Raw genomic sequence first — 24,091 nt, 5'->3', positions numbered from 1 at the left:
AACCAAGCCTTGTGCCTGCTGCTGTCCAGTCATGGACTCAAGTAGAAGGGACAGGACAACCCATATGCGGGTCTTCTTTCTGCCTGGATCCTTCTGGGTATGTGGGCAGAGGGGATCCCATAATCAGCATGCCAAACAGGTGCCTTCTGTTGGCCTACCAGGACCACTGGCAGATGTCAGCTGAAAAGTACAGATCCCAGGTAGAAGTGTGACCTGTCAGCTGCTTCAGACAGAAGTGACCTCACAGTCCCTTTCCGTGACATGTTCCTGCTGCTGCCCTATCAACTGCAGAGACAGAAGTGACCTCACAGTCACTTCCACAGTCACATTCCTCCAGCTGGACTCCCACAACGACATCCCTTTATTTGTTAATCCCTTAATCCTTACTCAAAGGCTCTCAACTTTGCCATCACCAACTTGAAGTTCAACACAGTGCTAGTGTGGAACATGTTTTGTGTTAAGGGAAGGAATCAGGGTGAGCAAGAGAGGAAAGGTAATGGAAAGGGGTTATGGACTAATTTTGGCTTCAAGGGATATTGTGGTCAAAATTAGAGCAGTGGATTCCTGTCAGCGTGTAGAGTGGCATTTAGATTTAGGTAACAGATTAAAAAAGGGTAAGGGCCTCACATGACTGCTTTAAGTCAGCTTTATGGTGGCATCAACATTACCTGAATATTCTTACCTCTCCAAAATCATTACCTTCTGCTATCCAAGCTCTTCTTTCCTTCCCCAAATCTCACATCTCTCCTGGCCAGGCTCCTCCTGCCTTCCCCATATCAGTCATCTTCTTAGGGGCAGCTTTCTGATGGCTTTCATGAACTCGAGAGTATCTGTCTCACCTCTGTTGGCTACTCTGTTCCTGAGAAAGAAGCAGCTCCTAAGGCAGCATGAAGAAGGACACAAAGGCTGTCGGAGCACCCCGTGCAATGTGCCCAGCAGCTCTGCAACACCACAAAAGTGTGCTTCCTGCCTACATGTTTTGGTTCTAGAATGGCTCCTATGGACCCAGGGTAACTTTTTCCCTGCCCTCATGAAGTCTTTGTGATCCCCCAGACATCTTGGAGGCAGTGGCCCCCTCTGTGTCAAAAACTGAAAGCAGTCCTGAAGGATGAATTAGGCAAAAGCTGAAACTTCTGACATGACAAAACCTCTTCAAGACCTCTTCCTCTATGGGGCCTGCCAGGGACTTAGGAAGAGAGGATCTCACAAACTATGTGCAGAGCAGATGCATCTGCTGGCCTATCATGGAGCCCACCAGAGGTGAGCCTAAAGGCATAGATCCCAGCCAGGAGTCAAGGGATGACCTGTCAGCTTCTTCAGAAAGAAGTCAACTCACAGGCTGTTTAACAGCCATTTGCTTCCTACTGGACTTTCTAGACTTACTGAAGTTTCTGAGGCACCACTGCCCTCGTAATACCATACTTACAAAACACTCCCTTCCTGGGCCAGAATCTGCCCAGGTTGAAGTGAGCTGGTTGTGATCCTTCCAGCCCATGGCACTGCTGCAGGACTCCCAGCCTCTCTGATGCACAGCAGCTAGTTCCACCAGATCATCCCCCTTCCACCAGATCAGGGGGATGGGTACCCAGAGAACAACTGGTCTTGCTGCTAAAGACTGAGGCAAAGAAGGCATTAAGCACCTCAGTCTTTTCCTCATCTCTTGTCACTAAGTTTCCCCCCACATCCGGTAAAGGATGGAGATTCTCCTTAGTCCTCCTTTTTGTGTTTCTGTATTTATAAAAACATTTTCTGTTATCTTTAACAGCAGTAGCCAGGGTGAGCTCCAGATGAGCTTTGGCCTTTCTCATTTTGTCCCTGCACAGCCTCATGACATCCTGATAGCCCTCCTGAGAGGCCTGCCCTCTTTTCAAATGTCCTAAACCCTCTTTTTCTTCCCAAACTCTAGCAGCAACTCTCTGTTCAGCCAAGCCACTCTTCTTCCACATTGGCTCGTCTTTGGGCACATAAGGACAGACTGCTCCTGAGCCTTTAAGATTTCCTTCTTCAAGAGTGCCCAGCTTTGCTGGACTCCTCTGCCCTTCAGAACTGCCTCCCAAGAGACTCTGCCAACCAGTGTCCTGAAGAGCTCAAGGTCTGCCCTCTGGGAGTCTGACTGGTTTTACGATCCCTCTCCTGACTTCACCAAGAATGGAGAACTCTAACATTTCGCGGTCACTCTGCCCAAGCCAGCTGCCAACCGAAACATTTCCCACCAGTCCTTCTCTGTTTGTGAAGAGAAGGTCTAGCAGGGCACCTCCCCTGGTAGGCTCACTAACCAGCTGCGTCAGGAAGCTTTCTTCCACTCTCTCCAGAGACCTCCTGGACTGCTTCCTCTGAGATGTATTGCATTTCCAGGATATATCTGTGAAGTTGAAGTCCCCCATGAGAACAAGTGCTGATGATTTTGCAACTTTTGCCAGCTGCCTGTAGAACTCCTCATGTGTCTCCTCATCGTGGTTTGGAAGTCTATAAGATATCCCCACCTGGATGCCTGCCTTGTTGGCCTTCCTGCTGACCCTATCCCACAGGGACTCAACATTATCATTCTCAGCCTCGAGTTTCACAACATCAAAACACTTTCTAATATAGAGAGGCACGCCACCTGTGCTGTCTGTCCCTTCTGAAGACCCTATAGCCAGACATTGCAGTACTCTAGTCATGGGAGTGCTCCCACCATGTTTCAGTGATGGCAACCAAGTCATAGCTTGCCTTTTGTTTCTTTGCTATTGAACAATGGCTAGAGCTGTATTATAATGGACATGCATCAATAAAATCTCTGCTAACGGCCCAGAGGAATTTGGCACTTGAAACATCACTCAAATGTCACCCTGGCACCTCCAATGTCACCCGGTGTCTGCATCTGAACAGCTCCCTTCTGCTCTCTATCGCCATTCAATATGCTGGGAGCTGAGTCAGGTAGCTGACATGCAGCTGCCTGGTTTATGCCCACCTGAACCAGGTCAAGAGGAATCCCAACTCGTGTGGGTTGTGTGATGCACGAGAGAGGAAGCTGAGCCCCCTTGTAGCCTCTGGACAGCAAATAAAGAAGTAGATGCCTTGTTTTACTCAGCTGAAACACTTCTCTCAGCAGGGGGAAGGCAGGTCCCTCCCTGTCCTGGGTGTTCTGCCTAAAACCAGGACATGGAAAAGTGATTCTTGGACCTCATAGTTTTTCTGTATAAGGAATAACAGTGCTGAAAAAGTTTCCTTCTGAAGTAGTGGGAGGGAACATGAGTGATTACTTGTCTGTTTCAAAGTTGATTCCCCTGGAGGCACAGGGACATGTCAAGAGCTCCCAGTGCTGATGAGCTGGGCCGGGCTCCTGGGACCAAGGGGAGCTCCTGGCAATCGGGCAGCACTGCAGAAAGACAGCTCTGCCCAGGAGCAGCTCCTCTGCACAGCACAGCAGCAGGGCTGGGGGCACTGCCTGCAGGGGACAAGGGCGGCTGAGAGAAGGGAGGGAGATGTTAAAGGCAGTGTGGAGGGGGGATGCTGAGAGCTCAGTGCGGGAGAAATCTTCACAGCCCTGAACAGGGTAAGTCTGTGGCTGCAGGGCAGCACAGCTGTTGTTCCTGGTGCCATCTCCAGATTTGCTGGCAAATCCCTCAACCTATGGGAGCTTTCAACAGGACTCTCAGTGTTTGGATAAGAGGAGAACAACAAGCTCCGGAACAGTGATTATCTGCCATAAATTACTGAAGGACAGGACATGATGTTTCTTTCTCACAGGGCTGGCTGCAGCCCGGGTGCAGTCAGGGGTGTCCAGGGCTGTGGTGCGGAGCAGGGTCCCTGCTGTGTCCCAGGGGCTGTGTGTCGGGGCAGGGCCTCTGCTGCCTGCCAGGCTCAGCACTCAGCCTGCCTGGGGAGCTGCCCAGGGTGCTGCAGGGAGAAGCTTTGGGTGGAAGGAGCACCCCCTCCCCTGGCAGGGCAAGGCAGGGTCCTGCTGTTGCCCAGAGGCTGCTTCCTGGGGTAGGCAGCTCTCAGCTCTACAGCACCCCCAGGGCATCTCTGGATGCGGTCTCTACACCCTTAGGAAATAAAACTGAGTGCTAGAGGCAAGAGAACATCTTCCTCAAAGGGAAGTAGTAGTCTGTCTTGCTGAGGAGCTTTTGATGAAACATAATCTATAGCTATATGTATTGCAGAGAGAAATTTCTCTAACTTGTTCTGTGTCTTTTCCACCATTGACAGCCATCCATGCTCTGAGGCAGCAAATGTCCAACAGCAGCTTCCCCACTGAGTTCCTCCTCTTGGCATTTGCAGACACGCGTGAGCTGCAGCTCCTGCACTTCGCGCTCTTCCTGGGCATCTACCTGGCTGCCCTCCTGGGCAACGGCCTCATCCTCACTGCCGTAGCCTGCGACCACCGCCTCCACACCCCCATGTACTTCTTCCTCCTCAACCTCGCCCTCCTCGACCTGGGCACTATTACCACCACTGTTCCCAAAGCCATGGCCAACTCCCTCTGGGATACCACAGCCATTTCCTACACAGGTTGTGCTGCTCAGGTTTTTTTCTTTTTCTTTTTTCTTTCAGCAGAGTTTTATCTTCTCACCATCATGGCCTATGACCGCTACATCGCCATCTGCAAACCTCTGCACTACGGGACAGTAATGGCCAGCAGAACTTGTGCCAACATTGCAGCAGCTGCCTGGGACACAAGAGAGGGCAGGGACAGTGAGGCCTTGGGATGGAGCTCTGCAGCTGAGCTGGGCTGGGCTCCTGGGTCCAAGGGGAGCTCCTGGCAAGCAGGCAGCACTGCAGGGAGACAGCTCTGCCCAGGAGCAGCTCCTCTGCACAGCGCAGTAGGGCTGGGGGCACTGCCTGCAGGGGACAAGGGCAACTGAGAGAAGGGAAGGAGATGTTAAAGGCAGTGTGGAGGGGGGATGCTGAGAGCTCAGTGCGGGAGAAATCTTCGCAGCCCTGAACAGGGTAAGTCTCTGTCTGCAGGGCAATGCAGATGCAAGTATCCTGGGGGTCTCTTCTACAGTTGTCAGTTCCATGGCTGGTAGTCCCGAGGGATGTGTGGCTCTAAACTACAGTAATATAGGTTTCCTGGTTTATATACTGGCTTCTCCAGTGCAGAGGATGGGGCTGTTTCCTGGATCAATGATTTCCTGCCTAAGCTGTCAGAGGGGCAGGACATGAGGTTTCCTTCTCACAGGGCTGGTGGCAGGCTGTGAAGCCAGGTTGCAGGCAGGGTGCCCAGGGCTGTGGTGCCGAGCAGGGTCCATGCTGTGCCCCAGGGGCTGTGTGCTGGGGCAGGGCCTCTGCTGCCTGCCAGGCTCAGCACTCAGCCTGCAGAGGAGCTGCCCAGGGAGCTGTGGGCTGAAGCTGTGGCTGGTAGGAGCAGGGCAGGGTCCTGCTGGTGTCCAGAGGCTGCTGCCTTGTTCAGACTGCTCACAGATCCACAGCACCCCAGGGGCAACCTTAGGCGAGAACAAAAGGAAAGACCAGCACATGCACTAATGGAAGGGAAGGAAATCTCTGGTGTTTCTCATTTCTTTTACCTGCCCTGAAGGAGAGTCATGGGGCATGATAATGGAGTTGTCAGGCTGTGTCCTTCACTGAGGCTTTCAGAGCATGACACTGAAAGAGAACTGTAGGTTGATGAAGAGCCTCAGAATTTCTTTTCACACCCCTCTCCTTACAGAGAACACCAGCACCACCTTTAGTGTTCCTCATGGGATTGCTGGATGTCCTGCTTGGAATGTGAAAATAGAGGTGCCTCTGGCTATTGGGCACCATAGATTCATCCCCAGCGCCCTTCACCGGATATTGTAGGGCAGTACTGACTTCTGCTAAGCCCTCAGAGGATCTTCCTGGTCATTGAGGCACCTCAGAGAGAATAAAACAGAGCTCATAAGGAAGACACAGTATATCTTGTTGAGGAGGAATCTCTGAAACACAGTAGCAGTTTTACTCAGACAAGTCTCACTAATTTGACTATTTTTCCTCCAGGGAAAGGCATCCATACCCAGAGGCAGCAAATGTCCAACAGCAGCTTCCCCACTGAGTTCCTCCTCCTGTCATTCGCAGACACACGCGAGCTGCAGCTCCTGCACTTCGGGCTCTTCCTGGGCATCTACCTGGCTGCCCTCCTGGGCAACGGCCTCATCCTCACACCCATAGCCTGCGACCACCGCCTCCACACACCCATGTACTTCTTTCTCCTCAATCTTGCCCTCCTCGACATGGGCTGCATCTCCTCCACTGTCCCCAAAGCCATGGCCAATTCCCTGTGGGACATCAGGTACATTTCCTATGCAGGTTGTGCTGCACAGGTCTTTTTCTTTGCTGTCTTTGTCACAGCAGAGTTTTCTCTTCTCATCATCATGGCTTATGATCGCTACATTGCCATCTGCAAACCCCTGCACTACGCGACAATAATGACCAGCAGGACTTGTGTCAACATGGCAGCAGCTGCCTGGGGAAGTACTTTTCTCTATGCTGTGCTGCACACTGCCAATACCTTTTCCCTTCCCCTCTGCCAAGGCAATGCCCTGGATCAGTTCTTCTGTGAAATTCCCCAGATCCTCAAGCTCTCCTGCTCTGATGCCTACCTCAGAGAAGTTGGGCTTATTGTGGTTAGTGTCTGTTTATTATTTGGTTGTTTTGTTTTCCTTGTGCTGACCTATGTGCAGATCTTCAAGGTCGTGCTGAGGATCCCCTCACAGCAGGGCCGGCACAAAGCCTTTTCCACATGCCTCCCTCACCTGGCTGTGGTCTCACTGTTCATAAGCACTGCCACATTTGCTTACCTGAAGCCCCCCTCCATGTCCTCCTCCTCCCTCAACCTTTTGCTGGCAGTTCTGTACTCGGTGGTGCCTCCAGCAGTGAACCCCCTCATCTACAGCATGAGGAACCAGGAGCTGAAGGATGCAGTGTGGAAAGTGATGACTGGAGTTTCTGAGAAGCAAATAACTGCATGTCCATTTCATATCACTCTTAATGTTACTCATTAACGGCCAAGGAAGATCTTGTTGTTTTCTTTTTTTTTTTTTTTTTTCTTTTTCTTTTTTTTCTTTTTGTCTTTTTTTTTTTTTTTCTTTTTTTCTCTTTTCTTTACTTATGTGGTGATATATTTTAAAAAATAAAAAAATCCTTTTATTTCCTCTTCCAGTTCGCTACTGAATGTCTCATGTGACTCTGAGACTTGGTATAAAAGAGGTGTATTTAACGGACAATTAAATATTGAATGTGTATTTAAATAAAAAGATGGTTCCTGCAGTGACTTGTCTTGCCTGAGATGCTTCCTCAGAGAAAGGTGGTGGCACTTGGCTGTGTGCAGAGGTTGAGGGGAAAAGAATCCTGGCACAGCATCAACGCCAGGGAGCCCCAGGGCTTTGTCTGTCCAAATCAGCTCTCCATTTCACCTCCCACACTCTCCTACGGAGCTCTTGTGTTGCTGCAAGGACTGATTGCACTTGTTACTTGCTCATCGTGCTGCTGCGGGCAGTCCTGTGTCTACAGGCAGGGAGAGGCCAGAGGCACTTTTCTAACACAGCTTGCTCCATACCAGCATCTCCAGTATAAAAGGGGATCTGCTCAGGGCAGTGCCTGAAAGCCCAGCTCTTCTCCCAAAGATGCTCTCATGGATATTTCAAAGGAATGGACTTGAAAGAGGCTCCTGGCTTTGCTTGTTTCTCTGTGGGCTCAGGCAGATAAGATAGGAGTCCCAGGATCATATTTTAGGCAGGAAGAGATGATTCCATTCCTGCCTGTTGGTGCCCAGCACCCATGAAATTTTGACTTCACCGGCCTGTATCCACAGCATGAAAGGCTGTCTTCCTGGGAGAGTCAGGGAGGACCAGCAGAGCAGGGGCTGGGCTTGGACCTTATTCTCTGGACACCCTGGCAGATGCTGCCTCAGGCCAATGGTCCAAGAGCAGCCCCTTGCAACCACTGTTCCCAGCACTGGGCTCTCGCCCCAGCTCACACAGATGGTTTCTTCCTCTGGATATGGACACTAAATGACTACATCAGGAGTCCATGTTTCCCTTGTCCATATGAGACTGCATCGGGTGTGGGTGTGGTGAGATGAACCTGAATGAGCGCAAGTGCCATAAGCTGTTCCCTAAGGGTGCCATAAATTCCAGTGGGACAGAGAGAGTCTAAAGTTCACTTCCCATTGGAGGTACGGTCCCCTAGAATACCATCTGAATAAAGCAATCCTAGTCATTGTAACTGTCACACCAACTCTTTCTCTGCAGAGTTTGCCTAAAATATATGTTTTCCCAAAGTATATATTCAGTTCTTGAATCACTTTTCCACACATTGGTGGGCATTTCCTTTAGGATGCAATGGAGTTGCTAAAGGCTGCATGAGGAAATGTGAGCCTGGACATGTAGAAGACCTTCTGAAGCATGAGCTGGTTGGCAGGCAGAGTACCCGAGGGACTGTGAAGGGCATGCATCTGGTGCTCCTGGGTGGGCTAGAAAGAGGCCTCTGAGCACAACACCTCCTTGTGACCCTGTGGATGCTGGCTGTGAGTTCACTTCTGTCCCATCCCCTGTCTGGACAACAGCAGTAAGGCAGAGCCTCTGAGGTCATAAAGGCCTTCAGGAAGCTGCCCCCAACAGGATGACACATTTGGGGAGGCCAGGGGAAAGCTGAGAAAATAAAGGTGGGAGATTTGGGGGAGACAAGAGGGACTTGGCTAACAGAAAGGAAAGATCTGGAAGAGGTGAGAGGGGTTCAGGCAAGGCTGTGCTGCTGCAACACTTACTAGGAAAACATCCATGTCAAGCCCTCGCAATATTTCTAAGCAGTAACCGTAAGCCCTACCCTAACACCTAAATGCTATCCCTCTCTCTGCAAGGAATCCACTACTCTTACTTCTAACCCCAAATCTCACCTGGCGTGGGTTAGCCAAGTCCCAAATCCATAAGGCCTTACCATGCACTCTTAGCTCAATTCTCACCCTATTCCTCAGCCTTTCATCCCTAGCATTGAATTCCAGCCTTAACATGATTCCTCAACAGAGCCCTGAAGAAAATCCCAACAGATAACATCGTCTCTACACTAGACACAGACTAGAACCCAAAGCAGTAAACACAGGCCTCCCTCTAATACTCTGCCCAAACACTAACCCTGGAAGGCAAGATCTAATCCCTAAACCCTAACCTGAACACCTAATCCCCAAATCCTGCATTCCTGTGGTCTAGTCACCTAACTGAAGCAGTTTGGCCTCATGAAGCTGAGCAGGGCTTGAGAGGTCCTACAGCAATCCCTTGGTCTTGGAGGAGGCAGGTGAGGTGACATGGATGTGGTCAGGTCACAGAACTCAAGGAGGAGATGAGTGGGGATGCTCTGCTGAGGTTAGCTGTGCCTCAGGCTCTCAGGTGGCAGCAGGAGGCCCATGGCTGTGCAGGTGGGTGTTGGGGCACATTCTCAAAGCTTGTTTGACTATTACTTGAACTCCACAGGCTGGAAATACTGCACTGAGCACTTTGGGGATCTTTCCAGCTCAGAGCAGGTTTAGCACATGCCTTGAGCAAAGCTAGAATATCTCTGAGGAGTCCCCTTGGTCCTGGAATCACTAGCGTGTGTGTCACCCAATGTGTCCTGTCAGGAAATGCATGGGTGTGTAGAGCTGGGCCATGATAGTGTGGTCCCTGTTTCTCTGGGATGTATATGTGTGTTCGGCTTGGTACAAACACCTGGGCTGGTTTCTAACCTCCCCCCTAAACACAAGTGTGGAATAGCTCACCCCCTGCCAAAACCCTCCTTGTTTTATCTCATCCATGGAGGGAAGAGCCAAAAAAAAAAATCTCTGAGCAATTTTCCCAGGGTTTTCATCTGCTAGCAGCCCCAAAGCAACAGCAGTGTCTTGCCCTTGCCGGCTCATGGGTCTGCTGGTGCTTGTCTGGGCTCTGCTTTTACCTTGCAAGTGGGAGGTTGTATTGGGTTTACATGGAAAGGGTTTTGTAGCGGGGGGGGGGGGCTGCAAGGGTGGTCTCTTTGAGGTGTCCATAATTTGCCCCTTGTTAGGGAAGTGCAAGTTCCACATGGCTCCAAAATGGACACACTGCTGGCCAATGCTCAGCCAATGAGTGATGCTGAGCATTTTCAAGGAAGGGGAAAAAATGACATGAAAGAATAGCTGGGAGAGAAATGTGAGAAAATGTGAGAGAAACAACCAAGGTCAGTGAAGAAAGAGGGTGTGGTGGTGCTACAGGTGCTGGAGAAGAAGTTTCCCTGTGGTGCACCATGTTGGAGCAGATCTCCATGCTGCAGCTGATGGCAGACCCCATGTTGGAGCAGGTGGATGTGGCCTGAAGGAGGCTGCAGCCCTTGGAGAGACCCCTCGGGAGAAAACTCCACATCAGAACTATGGAGAGCTCTAGGCAGCCTCTGGGGATGGGACCTTTCTTCTGAAGACAAACTTATGTCAACTCTTTGACAGATGCTGCACTTGCAAGAACAGGACTCAGGATGGCATAGCCCTTCAGGAAGGAGCTACCTTTGGGATTCCCTCAAAGTGTGGAACGCCTGGCTGTGTCACAGCTTGAGTCACTGCACTGTGAATGCTGACCTAGGTCCCACCATTACAGATCCAACCTCATGCTTTCCCTGCAGCCACTCCTCACAGTCCTCCTGAACTACCATTGGTGCTGAAGACTCAAGCACACAGAGATAAAAGGAAGTGCAAGAATGCCACTGTTGTGCAAACTCAGGGACAATGATACATGCTAGCAAGTAACTGGAACAGGAGCTGAGCACCAGCTCATCACAAGCACCAGCTTCATGCTTAGTTGGTTTGAAAGGACTGAGCACAGGGCATTAGAAAAAAAAATAATAAAATAAAATAAAATAAAATAAAATAAAATAAAATAAAATAAAATAAAATAAAATAAAATAAAATAAAATAAAATAAAATAAGAGTTACATCTTCTCAGTGTGGACTCAGCAGCAGCAACTCTGCAGAATGACAACCCATCTGGCCGCTGATAGCTTGGACAAGTGTGCAGTTTGCTGCTTGAAGAACTGTCTCAAGGCCATGCTCAAAGAGTCTGCGTGAAGAGAGATCAGTCCAGTTGGTGGATGTTACCGGTGGCATTTTCCAGGCCTCTGTACTGGGTCCAGTTTTGTTTACTATTTTGATAAATGATCTGACTGAGAAGAACAAGTGCACCCTCAGTATATTTGCATATGATAACATGTTAGCTGGGACAGTTGATCTTCTGGAGAATAGGAAAGCTTTGCAGAGGGATCTGGAAAGGCTGGATTGATGGACTGAGTCCAATCACATGACATTCAACAAAGTGTTGGGTCCTACCCTTGAGTTATAACAACCCCATGCAGCAGCATAGGCTTGGCGAAGAGTGGCTGGAAAGCTGCCCAGCAGAAAAGCACCTGGGAGTGTTGGTTGACAGCCAGCTGAACGTGAGCCAGTGGTGAACCCAGGAGGCCAAGAAGGCCAATGGCATCCTGGCCTGCATCAGAACCAGGGTGGACAGCAGGACCAGGGAAGTGACTGTTTCCTTTCTACATGGCACAGAAATATAGAATGTTTTGTGTTGGAAGGGACCTTAACGATCATGTAGTTCCACCACAGACCCACACACCACCTCCTAATAGGCAGGGACATGTTCCAATAGATCATATGTGCTTACGAGGTCACTGTCGGCTGAAGATAGGCCACGAGCGGGACCATGGCAGGTGAATGTTCCTGTGATAACAGTGGTGCCTGCATAGCTGACAGGCTGAGAGCAAGGATGGCCTGTGCTAGACGCTGTGAGGACCCTGGTGCCTGAGAAGATTGTGGGCCAGGAATAAGCACATGGCTCGTGTGGGTCTTTTGGAGCTTATGATGTCATGTCAGCGATGGCACCCCATGCTTGATTACTCCTGGAACCCACCACCAGAAACCCCAGGCACCTGTCTACTGGTGCATCACACTTGTTCATAGGTGAGCAGGTAGCAAATAAGTGTCTATGTGGTGCTCAGGTCAGTGGTGCCTGTGGAGCTGACAGACCAGCAGCAGGCCCACAGCTCTCATAAGTGCTTGTGAGGGCACTGTTGCCTGAGAAGATGACAGACAGGATGGAAACCCATGCCTGGGGAATGTACTTCTGATGCTACTCTTGGCTGAGTAGCCGATAGGGCAGGAGCAGGTGCATGGCCATATAAGTTCTTGGGAGGTCACTGGAGCCTGACTACTTCCATGGCGAGTATGCATCAGCTGCACGGATATCAGAGAATCACAGAGTCATAGAATGGTTTGGGTTGTAAGAACCCTAGTGACCATCTAGTCCACATCCCTCTGCTACAGGCAGGGACACCTTCCATTAGGCAACATGTGCTTATGAGGTCATGGTCAGCTGAGGAGTTGATAGGCCAGGAGCAGGCCCCTGGCCTGTGGATGTCATTTGGATGCCAGTGGTGCCTGTGTAACTAACTGGCTGAGAGCAAACATGGCCTGTGCTAGATGCTGGGAGGACCCTGGTGCCTGAGAAGCCAGGAGGCCAGGAATAAGCATATGGCTTGTGTGGGTCTGTGGGGAGGTCACTGGTGATCAATTAGCTGATAGGTCAGGGCAAGGCCCACGGATTGTACCGGTACCTGTGAGGTCACTGGTGCCTGAGGAGGTGGCAGGCCTGGAACAGGCCAAGAACTTGTGTAGGTGTTTGTGAGGTCATTGCTGCCTGACTACAGACCAGGAGCAGGCCCATGGCAGGTGAAGATGCTATGGCATCACCTGGAGCTGAGTTGGAGAGAATAATGAAATATCTCACGTAGGAAAGAATCAAAGATCAGTGAGTCCAACTCCAGCCACCTGACAAAAAAATAACTTATATTTATCTAAAAAACCTGTAAAAACTATAAATATATAATAAAAATATTAACATACATATTTATAAAATAAACTTTATACATAATATGTACAAAATAATATAATAAAAATAAAATAATATAGTAATATAAAATAAAATAAAAATAAAAATAAAAAATATTATATAATACAATATAATTAATATAATAAAATATACCGTAAAATATAGCATAATACTCTATAATATCATACTGTATGGAATATAAATATCACATAAAATAATATCATATAATACATGTATTATATATAATATATTATATAATATGCAATTAAAATAACAAATATTTAATATTAATATATGATGTAATGTAATATATCCTAATATAATATAATAATGTATATGTAAACTGTATATTTTGTATATATTTATAAAAAATATATATTCTTTTAAAAATAAATAATATGTATATATATACTTATGTGTGTTTGTATATATATATATTGTCCCAACACTTCTTGGACTCTGCCAGGCTTGGAGCTGTGAGGAGGCTGGGAGGCACCGCAGGGCCATGCCTGGGCATGGGGCCAGGAGGAAACCACCGTCTTCCTGCCCGGGCGCCATGTCACGTGGGCTGCGGTTTGTGCACCTGCAGTGGCAGGCAGGCTCCAGCTCCCGACCCGCCGCGGGGAATAACGGCCCCTGGGTGACACGCTGAGAGCCAGGGAGACGCCTGAGGCTCTGGGCTGCAGCTCTGCTGCCAGGGCAGGCCCTGGACCAGCTCTGGCTGCTGCCGGGACCCCACAGGAGGCTCCCTGGGGAGGGACGGGACAGCCAGCACCCCATAATGGGGCTCTGGCCCTGCCCAAGGGCCTTTCCCAGCTGCTGCTGACAGCACAGCAGGGGCTGTATCAGGGGTGGGGGCTGGTCCCTTCCCAGCCTGACACAGCCCCGCTGCAGGACCAGCCCCGGGGATCCCATGGCTCAGAGACGGCCGGACAATCGCACCTTGGGCTCTTGGATGCTACAGCTTAGGAGATGCTCCATGCTCCCACAGCAGGCTGCAAGGGGTGTCAGAGCCATCTGCCCCCACACCCAGCCCTACCCCACGATGATCTCCCACCGCAGTGACGTGAGACCCGCAGCGGAGCCGTCCCTCATATATGGTCATGAAGAGCGCTGGAGAAGTTCATTGGAGAGCTGGGCTGCGTTGGAGGGGAGATAAGTGCCGATAACGTCTAAAAAGGTGCCTGCTGCTTCGATTGGCTCCTCCTGCAGCTGGGACAGCATCTGCACAGATATATTGCCCTCCCATCATTTCCATTTCACTGTGGGTCCCCAGGAACTCCAGCAGCAGGGCCGTGCTGTCAGGACAGGAGCCTCAGGATGGGGACAGAGGGACTCCTTTTCCCTTGGGTGCTGTGGCTGCTCCTCTGGGTGCATCCATGCAGAGGTAAGTGACAGCTATTTTCTTCAACAGATTGGGGCCAGTGGGCAGCAGTGGGGTCATTGGGATCCCTCTGGGAGTGGGGTTGCTTTGCAGGCACCACTGAAATGAGAGGCAGAAGGTGCTCAGTCCCTCATCCCTGTGTTTTAATCTGTGCCTGTCTGGGTGGGAGAGGGTAATCCATTTCCACAGCTCCCATGTATTTGGCAGACCATGCTTGGCTTCATTTCTAGAAACCTTGACCTTGGGTACCCTTTTGGGACCCCTTTTTTCCCGGCACTGTCACCCTGGGTCTGGAGGACTCCCAGACAGTGAGAGTGGCCCTCAGTGATCTCCAGGGCACAGCCAATGTCTGGGGTGCCCCACAGGGCTTGTGTGCTTTTCCCTGCCCCTGGGATATGGGGAAATACGGACTCCAGGAGTGCAGGTTGTGTCCCAGTAACAGAAGGGGACTGGAGCATCTGCACCCAGAAGTGGTAGAGAGGTGTCCTTCCTGGGGCCCTGGCTAAGCACAGGGACTGGTCTGACAGCAGGGACGGAGAAGAGACGCAGTTTGTTGGTATCCTTGTGATCAACTCAGTGCCCTGTGGGCACCCTCGAGGTCCTGGGTTGGACAGTGGATTTCGGAGGTGCTTGTGGCAAGCAATAGGCAATGGAAGCTGCTCAGGGGCATGGGGCTGTTTGTGAGACACTGGACTGGGGAGGAGCAGGAGCCCTGTGCAGGGCTGGGGGCTGTGTGGGGGTGGGTGGGGGCAGGGGGCCACTGGGGTGGGAGGAGGTGCTAAGGGCTGTGGGGCAGTGAATGGCCCAGGAGGGCTAGAGCTGGGTACCCCCAGACCAGCATAACCCATGGGGAGTGGAGAGACACCCTCACACACTGCCCCAGGGACTGCCCGTGGGGCAGGGCTCCCACCCTGGGACCTGTGATTCTGGCTGGGCAGGAGGCACTCACAGACCCACAGTATGGGGCTCGAAGCTCTCCTGACCCTTCCTGTGTTGGTGTTTGAAGGGGCTGCGGAGGTGAGGCTGGTGGATGGCGGCAGTCACTGTGCTGGGAGAGTGGAGGTGAAACACCAGGACCAGTGGGGGACCGTGTGTGATGACTCCTGGGATATGTCCCATGCTGCAGTGGTTTGTAGACAGCTGTGCTGTGGGGTTGCTCTCAAAGCTTTTAAGGATGCACACTTTGGGCCAGGATCTGGACGCATTTGGATGGATGATGTTGAATGTAATGGCACTGAGTCTGCCCTGTCTGACTGCACCCACAGGGGATGGGGTCAAACAAACTGTAATCATTATGAGGATGCTGGAGTGACATGTTCAGGTAAGGACTGAATTTGGTCCCTTCCTCTGGGTCCAGGAATGTTGTAAAGGACCTGTAAAGGGCTGTTGTAAAGGATCTCAGGAAGCAACAAGTGGACACCAGAACATGGCTGTGTGTGTCAAGTTGCACTCTGAGCTGGGTCTGTCACTGCTGGTGTCCCTTGTCCCTGGGGAAAGCCCAGTGGGAGCACACCCAGCCTGGCCCTGAAGCTGGAGCAGCCAATCCTGGGGAGGTGCCTGGGGCTGGGAGAGGAAAGCCCCCACCCTCCAGCTCCACCAGTCACCAGCAGCCTCAGGGAAGGGCGTGTAATGGCCCAGGACTTATGGGTTGTACTCCCAGCAGACAAGAGAACCTCAGCCAAAGCAAGGGGGCTGTTCAGAGGGCAGGAGCACTGGGCTTGAGCAGAGGAGCAGGGTGCCAAATGGCACCTTGTTCCTGTCCCAGGGTCACCCAATGAGAGCCAGTCCTTGGAGACACAGCCCCTTCAGGTAGTGCTGACCTGAGGCCCAGCCTCTCCTGCCTGCCCTGTGCCCCAGGGGCTGTGCCAGCACCTGCTGTCTCTCCTCTCTGCCTGCCCTCCCACCAGGAGCTCGTGTCAACCCAGGGCTGCTCTCTGCCTGCTCTCCTGCCCTCTGCTCAACTGGTGGCTGGGCACGTGCCTGTCCACACCACACTTTGTCCCTGCCTGAGGACCCCCGTTTTCCTGCTCCCCAGATGTGCCCCATGTAACAGCATGTTCCCAAGAGCCCTAGAAGCCCCAGGGACCAGGAAGCTTCTCTGGCAACTCCAAGGGATTCCTCAACCTCACCTGAGCCTGGTGGGGCAGAGCCAGCTGCAGAAGCCCCCAGTGCCTGGGCCCATTTCCCTGGGCCCACGTGCTGTGGCTGCTGCAGTGCTGGGTCTGGGGCCGGGCAGCCCAGGGGCTCCGGGCAGCAGCAGTTTGTCTGAGCGGTGCCTGTGGCTGGGGGCTGGGAGAGAGGGCAGCCCATGGGTGCTGGGCTGGATTCTGAGAATCAGCAGGCGGTCCCAAACCTCTTTGTGCCATCAGCACCCACTGAGAGCTGCTGGGCTGGCCGTGGGGCTCTGCACGTGGCCACCTCAGGGATGAGGTGGGAGGTGGGCACAGAAGTGCCAGAGGGCTCTGGGAACTCACAGATCTCCTTGGTTGCTCCAGGATTTGTCCGGCTGGTCGGAGGGTACAGCCCCTGCTCAGGAAGTGTGGAGGTCTACAACAGGGACCAGTGGAAAGCTGTCTGTCACTCCCACTTTGGTGCCAAAGCTGCCGAGGTGGTGTGCAGGGAGCTGCAGTGTGGCACAGCCCTGTCTGTCCATGGGGCAGCTCAGCTGGGAGAAGGGGCCGGTCCTGTCTGGGACAGAGAGCTGCAGTGTGTGGGGAATGAATCTGTCCTCTCCTTCTGTCCCACGGGGGCCCCCAAGGACAAGGCCTGCACCCACAGCAATGGCATTCATGTCACCTGCACACGTAAGGACTTGGGGTGGGATGGTGCCCACGGGGGCTGTGGTGGGGGCAGGAGAGCAGGGTGGGCACTGGGCTGTGCTGGGTGGGGGACAGGTGGGGTGAGGTGGTGGTCTGCAGCCCTAAAATGAGAGTGCTGCAGGAGGAGAAAGGCACGCTGTCCCTTCGGCCTCTCCTGCAGCTCCTGTGGGAACAAGAGCACAAATGTGTCCTCTCTCACCCTCCTTTGTCCTTGAGTACACAGGGTTCAGGCTGGTGAACGGCAGCACAGCGTGTGAGGGCAGGGTGGAGGTGGAGGTGCTGGGGACGTGGGGGACCCTGTGTGCCTCCCGCTGGGACCTCTTGGACGCCCACGTTCTGTGTCGGTACCTCGGCTGTGGCTTTGCTGAGTCCATTCCTGGAGGAGGGCATTTTGGGAGAGGAACCGGCCCCGTCTGGAGAGACTCGTTCCACTGTGACGGGACTGAAGCCCACGTGGGGCAGTGCCCGGTGACTGCCCTGGGGGCCTCGCCGTGCTCCCAGGAGAACGCTGCTGCTGTCATTTGCTCAGGTGAATGCTGGGCAGTGCTGCAAAGTCCATTTGCCCCTGGTGTGTGACATGGCCACCCACAGCTGGGGACCCCACATCAGCACCAGGCTGAATTTCTCCTCTCACCAGGCCCCATGTCCCTGCAGCTGGTGGGCGGAAGGAGTCGGTGCGATGGGCGCGTGGAGGTCTTCCAGCACGGGACGTGGGGCAGAGTCCTGGATGAACAGTGGGACATGCAGGAGGCCAGCGTGGTGTGCCGGCAGCTGCAGTGCGGAGAGGCAGAGGCAGCCTACACCCCCGTGAGGGCCGAACGAGGACCAGGACCTGTGGGGCTGCGTGGGGTGCGGTGTGCAGGGCACGAAGCTGACCTGAGCCTCTGCAACACCTCCCTGCCTGCAAGCCACCCGGCAGCAGGGATTATGGAGGATGTGGGGTCCGTGTGCCGGGGTGAGTGGTGCTGCACGTCCCCCGGGTGTGGGGCTGGGAGGGCAGCCAGTCCCTGACGGCCGGGGTTCTCCCCACTGCAGGGAGCCGGCAGGTCCGGTTGGTAGATGGGGCCGGGCGCTGTGCCGGGAGGGTGGAGATCTACTACCAGGGGCGCTGGGGCACCGTCTGCGACGACGCCTGGGACCTGGCCGACGCCGCCGTCGTTTGCCGCCAGCTGGGCTGCGGAGGGGCCCTGGAGGCAGCCGGCTCTGCTCGGTTTGGGGAGGGCTCCGGGCAGATCTGGCTGGATGGCGTCAACTGCTCCGGGGCCGAAGCTGCTCTCTGGGACTGCCCTGCCAAGGCATGGGGGCAGCATGACTGCGGGCACAAGGAGGACATGGGAGTCATCTGTTCAGGTCTGTGCTGGGCGTGGGGCTGGGAGCTGGGGCCTCAGAGACTAGGGTGAGGGCAGAGCTGGGCAAGGCCGATGCCATCCCTGGCTGCCTTGGGTCCCCTGCCCAAGCCCATCCTTGGGAAAACCTCACACAGACCCTTGGGAGCCCATCCACCCTGACAGTGAGTGGGGAGGGCAAAGGAGTATTTCAGAGACCTCTCTGCCCCCAGATGCAAAAGAGATTTGCTGGCTGTGCCTCTGAATTCCTGAGCACCTGGGGTGCAGAGGAGCCTCTGTTCCATCAGCCCCAGACCAGCCTGTTCTGTCTGGGGCCTTTCCTCCTTCCAGAGTTCATGGCCCTGAGGCTGGAGAACAGCGACGGCTGCTCTGGGCGCCTGCAGATTTTCTACAATGGGAAGTGGGGAAGCGTTTGCTCCAACTCCATGACCACCGAGACGGTGTCACTGGTGTGCAAGGAGCTGGGCTGCGGGAATGAAGGGGAACTGGAAATGCATTCTAATTATGCTAAGCTGTCTGGTACTGCATGGCTGGATCACGTGGAGTGTGGGAAGAGCAACAGCTCCTTCTGGCAGTGTCCCTCTGCTCCCTGGCATCCGCAGTCGTGTGATGACCTCCGAGAAGAGACCCACATCACCTGCAATGGTAAATCTGAGCCATCAAGGCACCAGGTCCTGTTCCCCACTGGACATGGTGAAATGCAGAGAAGGAACCCAGAGAAGCTTTGACTTTCTGCATTAGACCTTGTAGCTGCTGGAGGAACAAAGGTGACTTCAGCTTTCAAAGCTACCCATGCCCACCAGCAGTACCTAGTCAGGCTGCCAGCAGCCCCTGGGGGATGCAGAGGCATCTCCATGCGGGGTCTCAGAGAAGACCAGTCAGGAGGAGGGGGCTACATGCTGGGCTGTGAGACTCGAGGGAATATGTGGGAGCTGGTGGAAGTCTGTGATGGACCCAGCAGGGTGGAATCTGCCCCATCACCCAGCCCTGTCATCCCCAGCCTCCACTGCCTTGTGTGGTCAGGAGTGGCATGTCCTGCCCCCAACCTCTGTCTGATGCTGCCCCTGCCATGTTCCTGCCCATGCAGATCCCCCACGGGGCCGTCCGACCACCAGCAGCGAGAGACTCTCGGTGCCTGTCATCATCTGCATCATCCTGGGGGCCCTCCTCTGCCTGCTCCTGGCCCTCCTGGCTGGGCAGGTGCGAAGCGCCAGGGCTCAGCGCAGAGGTGGGTCCTTCCCCAGTGGTCCTGGGGGGGAGATGCCTCCTGGCAGGGCTGAGGGTGCTGGGGGTGTTGGAGATGGGTACAGGCAGAGCTGTGTGCTGCTTCCTGCCCCATGTGCTGCCCCACTGACTGACAGATCATGGGGCACCAACATCAAGGGGTGGAGAGAGCCCAGAGCCTGAGGCATCAGTTCTGGGGTGAGAAAAGAAATGTGAGAGCTGGGCTGGGTGAGACGGGGAGGATGCACTGCTGGCAGTGCTCTGGGCAGCTCTGAAAGGAGGAGCATGGGGCAGCAGAGTCCATCACTGTGGTGTCAGCCACCCCCCAGCAGGGCATGGGCTGTGCTATTGATGTGTGGGGCAGAGATGGAGCAGCAAAAGTGGGGAGGAGAAATGAGGGAACTGGTGTAGGGTCTGCACTGGGACATGACCCAGGGAACAAAGGGGCACAAGGGCTGTCTCCAAAGGGATGGTGCGAGGCTGACTCTGCTCCAGACCATCTCTATGGGGATGCTGCCCTCCCTGGGGATGTGGCTGCAGTGCCAACACAACACAGTGGGGCTGTGCTGTGGGGACAGCCTTGTGCTGGCCCCGATAATGGGGCTTGGAGAACCCAGTGGGGTCCTGTCCCTCTCTGCCCATCCCCAGACCTGCCCTGCCTCTGTCCCCAGGCTCTGGGAGAGCTGGGGAGCCCTTCCCTGAGGCCGTGTGTGAAGAGATCGCTTACAGCCTGGCGTGGGAGAAGCAGGCGAGGTTCAGTCTCTCAGGTGGGTGAAGGTAACCTGCGGGGGCACATCTGCTGTGTGCATTCTCCCTGCCCCAGACCAGGGATATCCCCTGCATCTCCTGCCCATGGTCCCTGAAATGGTTGGACCATGGGGTCTCTGGGAGAGCATCCAGGTGTTGGCCCCCACAGAGGAGCTTCCTCCCCACCAGCTCTGCCCATCCCAGAGGGGACAGCCCCTCTCTGCTTGTCCCTGCACCTTATTGAGAGCCAAGGGCTAAGCAAAGGGCTGTCCCAGGGCAGCTCTGGGAACCTCTCTGGGAAGTGCCTTGTCCCAAGGGAACGGGTCTCCTCCCCATGCAACCCCAGCTCTGTGGGTGCCCATCCCCAGCAGTGCTGACCACCAGTCAGGGCAGCAGGGCTCATCCCACAGCACCCACTGCAGCTCTCTGCAGCCTCCTTTTCAGAGGGGTCCCTGACCCAGCTGCAGCCCTACCCCAGCCACATGAGGAGGAGGATGATCTGGGGCCACACCCAGGGATAAGAGGTGTGGAGGGGAGGAAGGGCTCCATTTCTCCTCCCTGCAGACAGACCAGATGGACAGCAGTGCCACCGAGTGTTATCATCAGAGCTGGAAGCATGAAGGCTCTGCTGTGACCCTGACACCAGCAGCATGTCAGCCCTGTGTCCCCACACACTCTCCCATCCTCTGCTCTGCAGGACATCTCTTCTCATTGCCACCACCTTCCCTCTCCTTTCAGATGTCCCTGTCCTGCCCGGAGGTTACCCAGCAGATGGCTATGATGATGCTGGGGAGGTTTCTGACCCTGGGGAGGATCCTGTCCCTGGGCAGGGGGACTGGGAAGTGCCCAGGACACCAGAGGAAGGAGCTGGGCCCAGGGATGCAGTCACAGGTGAGAGGGCAATGCAGCACTGCCACTTCCTAGGTGCCAACCCCAGGCCTAGGAGAATCCATGCCATATTGAAAGCCTGACCTTCTCCACATGGAGAACCTGTCCTGGGATATTTTGTGGGGGCTGGGAGAATGGGCCGAATGTCTCAGGCTGGTGAGGACGAGGAAGGTGATAAACAGCACCAAGGGGCACCCCACAGGCCCAACCACAGCAGCCTGCCTTGATGCTTACAGGGGGAAGCCTGCACTCCCAGAGAAGTGCTGGGGTCCCTGGAGCTGAGGGAGACACCTCGTCACCTTTCCTGGGGAGCACGGGCTATGACGATGTTGAAGAGGTGTCTCTGGCATGTCCCCACAAGGACACCCAGGATGTGACACCAGAGCCCCGTGCACAAGAGTTCCAGAGCCCCAGGCCAGCAGAGCCCAGCCCTGCCGAGCAGCTGGGTGCAGCCGGGAGGAAGGAGAGCTCAGTGCCACTGGGAGAGCCGTGAGTGCCAGGAAATGGTCTCCCTTTTCCAGCAGGCAGCAGACACACATGGGTATTTCCCCTCTTGGTATTCCCCTGTTTTTATGCTGTGTGTTGGTATTTCCTCATATTAAAACCCTCTGGGGGCTTTGTCCCAGATCCTGTGCTTCCCTGACCATGTATCCGGGTGTCTTCCTGAGGCTGATCAAGGGGAGCAGAGCTGAGAAACACAGCAGTCGGGGAGGGTCTCGTCATAGGGTCAGCAGGATCAGTGTCTGGCTGTGGTGCTGACAGAGCCCCTGGTCCCTGGACACTATTCCTACTGACAGAGACATTTCTGTCCTGCCAGCCACAGGCAGTTTCCAGGCAAAGTGGATCTCTGTGAAGCCCTGTGAGGCACTCACTGGCAGTGCCCACCCTCTGCTGCCTTGGGCCCCCATGGAGCCCAAGGATGCCTGCCCAGCACCCACGGGCAGGGATACCTCTCTTGCAGGAGTTGAATAAGTAGAAAGGTGGGACCCTTGGGCAGGGCTTGGAACCCAGACAGCCCTCCCAGCTCCTGCTGGTGGGTCCCCACAGCCTTCCAGTTCTTTCCCAGTAGGCTTCTCTGCTGCAGGCTGGGAGGTGTTTTTGGCAGTGGGATGGTGGGCTGGAACACCTATTGGAGCATCTATTTAATCCGTTTGGGTCAGTTGTCCTGGCTGTGTGCCATGGCATTGTCCTGCATACCCCCAAACCTACATGTTGTGGGGACAGTATGAGACATGGAGAACCCATTGATACGGTTCAGCAGTAAGTGAAACACTGGTCTGTTAACAACACTGCTTTGGTCTCAAATGCAAAACTCAGCTCCATATGAGCTTCTCTATGTAGAACCATAGAGATTGAAAGAGTTTCGAGGGAGAAATGAATCCTAGCACAGGAGCTAGCAGGAGTCATTGAGAGAGCATTAACTATGACGGGGGAAGGGGATAAAACAGGCATCACCAGAGAAGTGCCTGGGGGAGCAATGCTGAAGCTGAGGGTGAGGCAGATATCTCATCTGAAGTGCATCTACACCAATGAATGCAGCATGGCCAACAAACAGGAGGAGCTGGAAGCGATTGTACAACAGGCTAACTCTGACCTAGTTGCTGTAAGGAAGCATAGTGGGATCACTCCCACTACTGGAGTACTGTGATGGATGGCTACAAGCTCTTCAGAAGAGATTGACAAGGAGGGAAGGGTGGTGGTGTGGCAGCCCTTTATATTAAAGAGTGTTTTGATGTTGAAGAGCTTGGGGTTGGGAATGGTAGAGTGTCTATGGATAGGAATCAGGGGAAAGGCCTGTAGGGGTGACATCTTGGTGGGGGCCTGTTATATGATCGTATGACCAGACTGGTAGATGAGGTTTAGGAGTTCTTTTTGCTTTCCGTGTTTAGAGATAGGACAGAGTCTTAGAGGGAGGTTTTCATGTTCTGGTTTGGGGAGCCAGTCAGAGTTTAGTGTAAGGGCTAGATATTTGCTTAGGTTTTTGTTTGTTTATTTGTTTTTATGGTGTTTTACTGGGTGAGGGCTGGTGTTAAGGCTGGCAATCTAATGCTAATGATTAAAAGCTAGGCTTTATTGAGAGTTAAGACTAATGCTAAAAGGTAACATGTCTGGGGTTTGACTTCAAGGTAGGATTTGAGGATGGGGATTAGAGCAATGAATTCCTTCCAGGGTGCGGGATTTAGAGTAGCTGTAGGCGTTAAGGTTACTGGACATAACATGAATATTTTTCAAGTGAGTGTTGCAGAAGCATCAGCCTTACCTGAACCCCTATCACTGCCTCCTAATCCTTCCTTTCTCTTAGCCAAACCCCTCTTCTTTCCCCTAAATCTCCCACCTTTATTCTCCCAGCTTTCCCCTGGCCTCATCAAATGTGTCACCCTGTTGGGGGCAGCTTTCTGATTACCTTTATGACCTCAGAGGCTCTGCCTCCCTGCTGTTGGCCAGCCAGGTGCTGGGACACAAGTGACCTCACAGCCAGCATCCACAGGGCTACAAGGAGCTGTTGTCCTCAGGAGGCCTCTTCTCAGCCCACCAACGAGCACGGGTTGCAGGGAGTGCCCTGCACAATCCCTCAGATACTCTGCCTGCCAACCAGCTCATGCTTCAGAAGGCCTCCCACATGTCCAGAGTAATTTTTCCTCATGTAGCCTTTATCAGCACCAGGGCATCCTGAAGAAAATGGACGCCTCTCTGTAGAAAAGTGATCCAAGAACTGCTTTCTCAATTTCTTCTGCACAGCTAAAATGACACACGTTTACACCAGCCATCAGCCTGAAGGTGGCACATCAGGTCCTCAGGCAGAAGTGCCCTGACACCCACCTGCACAGCCATGGGCCTCCT

At 53.6% G+C, this 24,091-nt stretch overlaps 2 protein-coding genes across 2 annotated transcripts; both read left to right on the top strand.

Moving 5' to 3' along the window:
* Positions 1 to 4,214: 4,214 nt before the first annotated feature.
* LOC309890998 (olfactory receptor 14C36-like) lies at positions 4,215 to 7,051 on the top strand (the record flags this gene model as incomplete). Its single annotated transcript, XM_082785396.1, has 2 exons — positions 4,215 to 4,508; positions 6,285 to 7,051. 2 exons carry the CDS (start codon positions 4,215 to 4,217, stop codon positions 6,963 to 6,965), a joined length of 975 nt encoding a protein of 324 aa, XP_082641522.1. The 3' UTR covers positions 6,966 to 7,051.
* A 10,177-nt stretch (positions 7,052 to 17,228) lies between these two features.
* On the top strand, positions 17,229 to 23,650 carry LOC309891066 (scavenger receptor cysteine-rich type 1 protein M130-like; the record flags this gene model as incomplete). The annotated part of the gene is made up of 8 exons (XM_082785452.1): positions 17,229 to 17,588; positions 17,700 to 18,000; positions 18,081 to 18,395; positions 18,722 to 19,036; positions 19,479 to 19,619; positions 20,287 to 20,382; positions 21,060 to 21,253; positions 23,600 to 23,650. 8 exons carry the CDS (start codon positions 17,229 to 17,231, stop codon positions 23,648 to 23,650), a joined length of 1,773 nt encoding a protein of 590 aa, XP_082641578.1.
* Between the last annotated feature and the right edge of the window lie 441 nt (positions 23,651 to 24,091).

The sequence above is a fragment of the Aythya marila genome (genome assembly GCF_965140915.1).
Source record: "Aythya marila genome assembly, contig: HAP1_HAP1_SCAFFOLD_154, whole genome shotgun sequence".
NCBI lineage: Eukaryota > Metazoa > Chordata > Aves > Anseriformes > Anatidae > Aythya > Aythya marila.
Note: the sequence above shows the minus strand (reverse complement) of the source record. Positions and strands in the feature narration are given on the sequence as shown.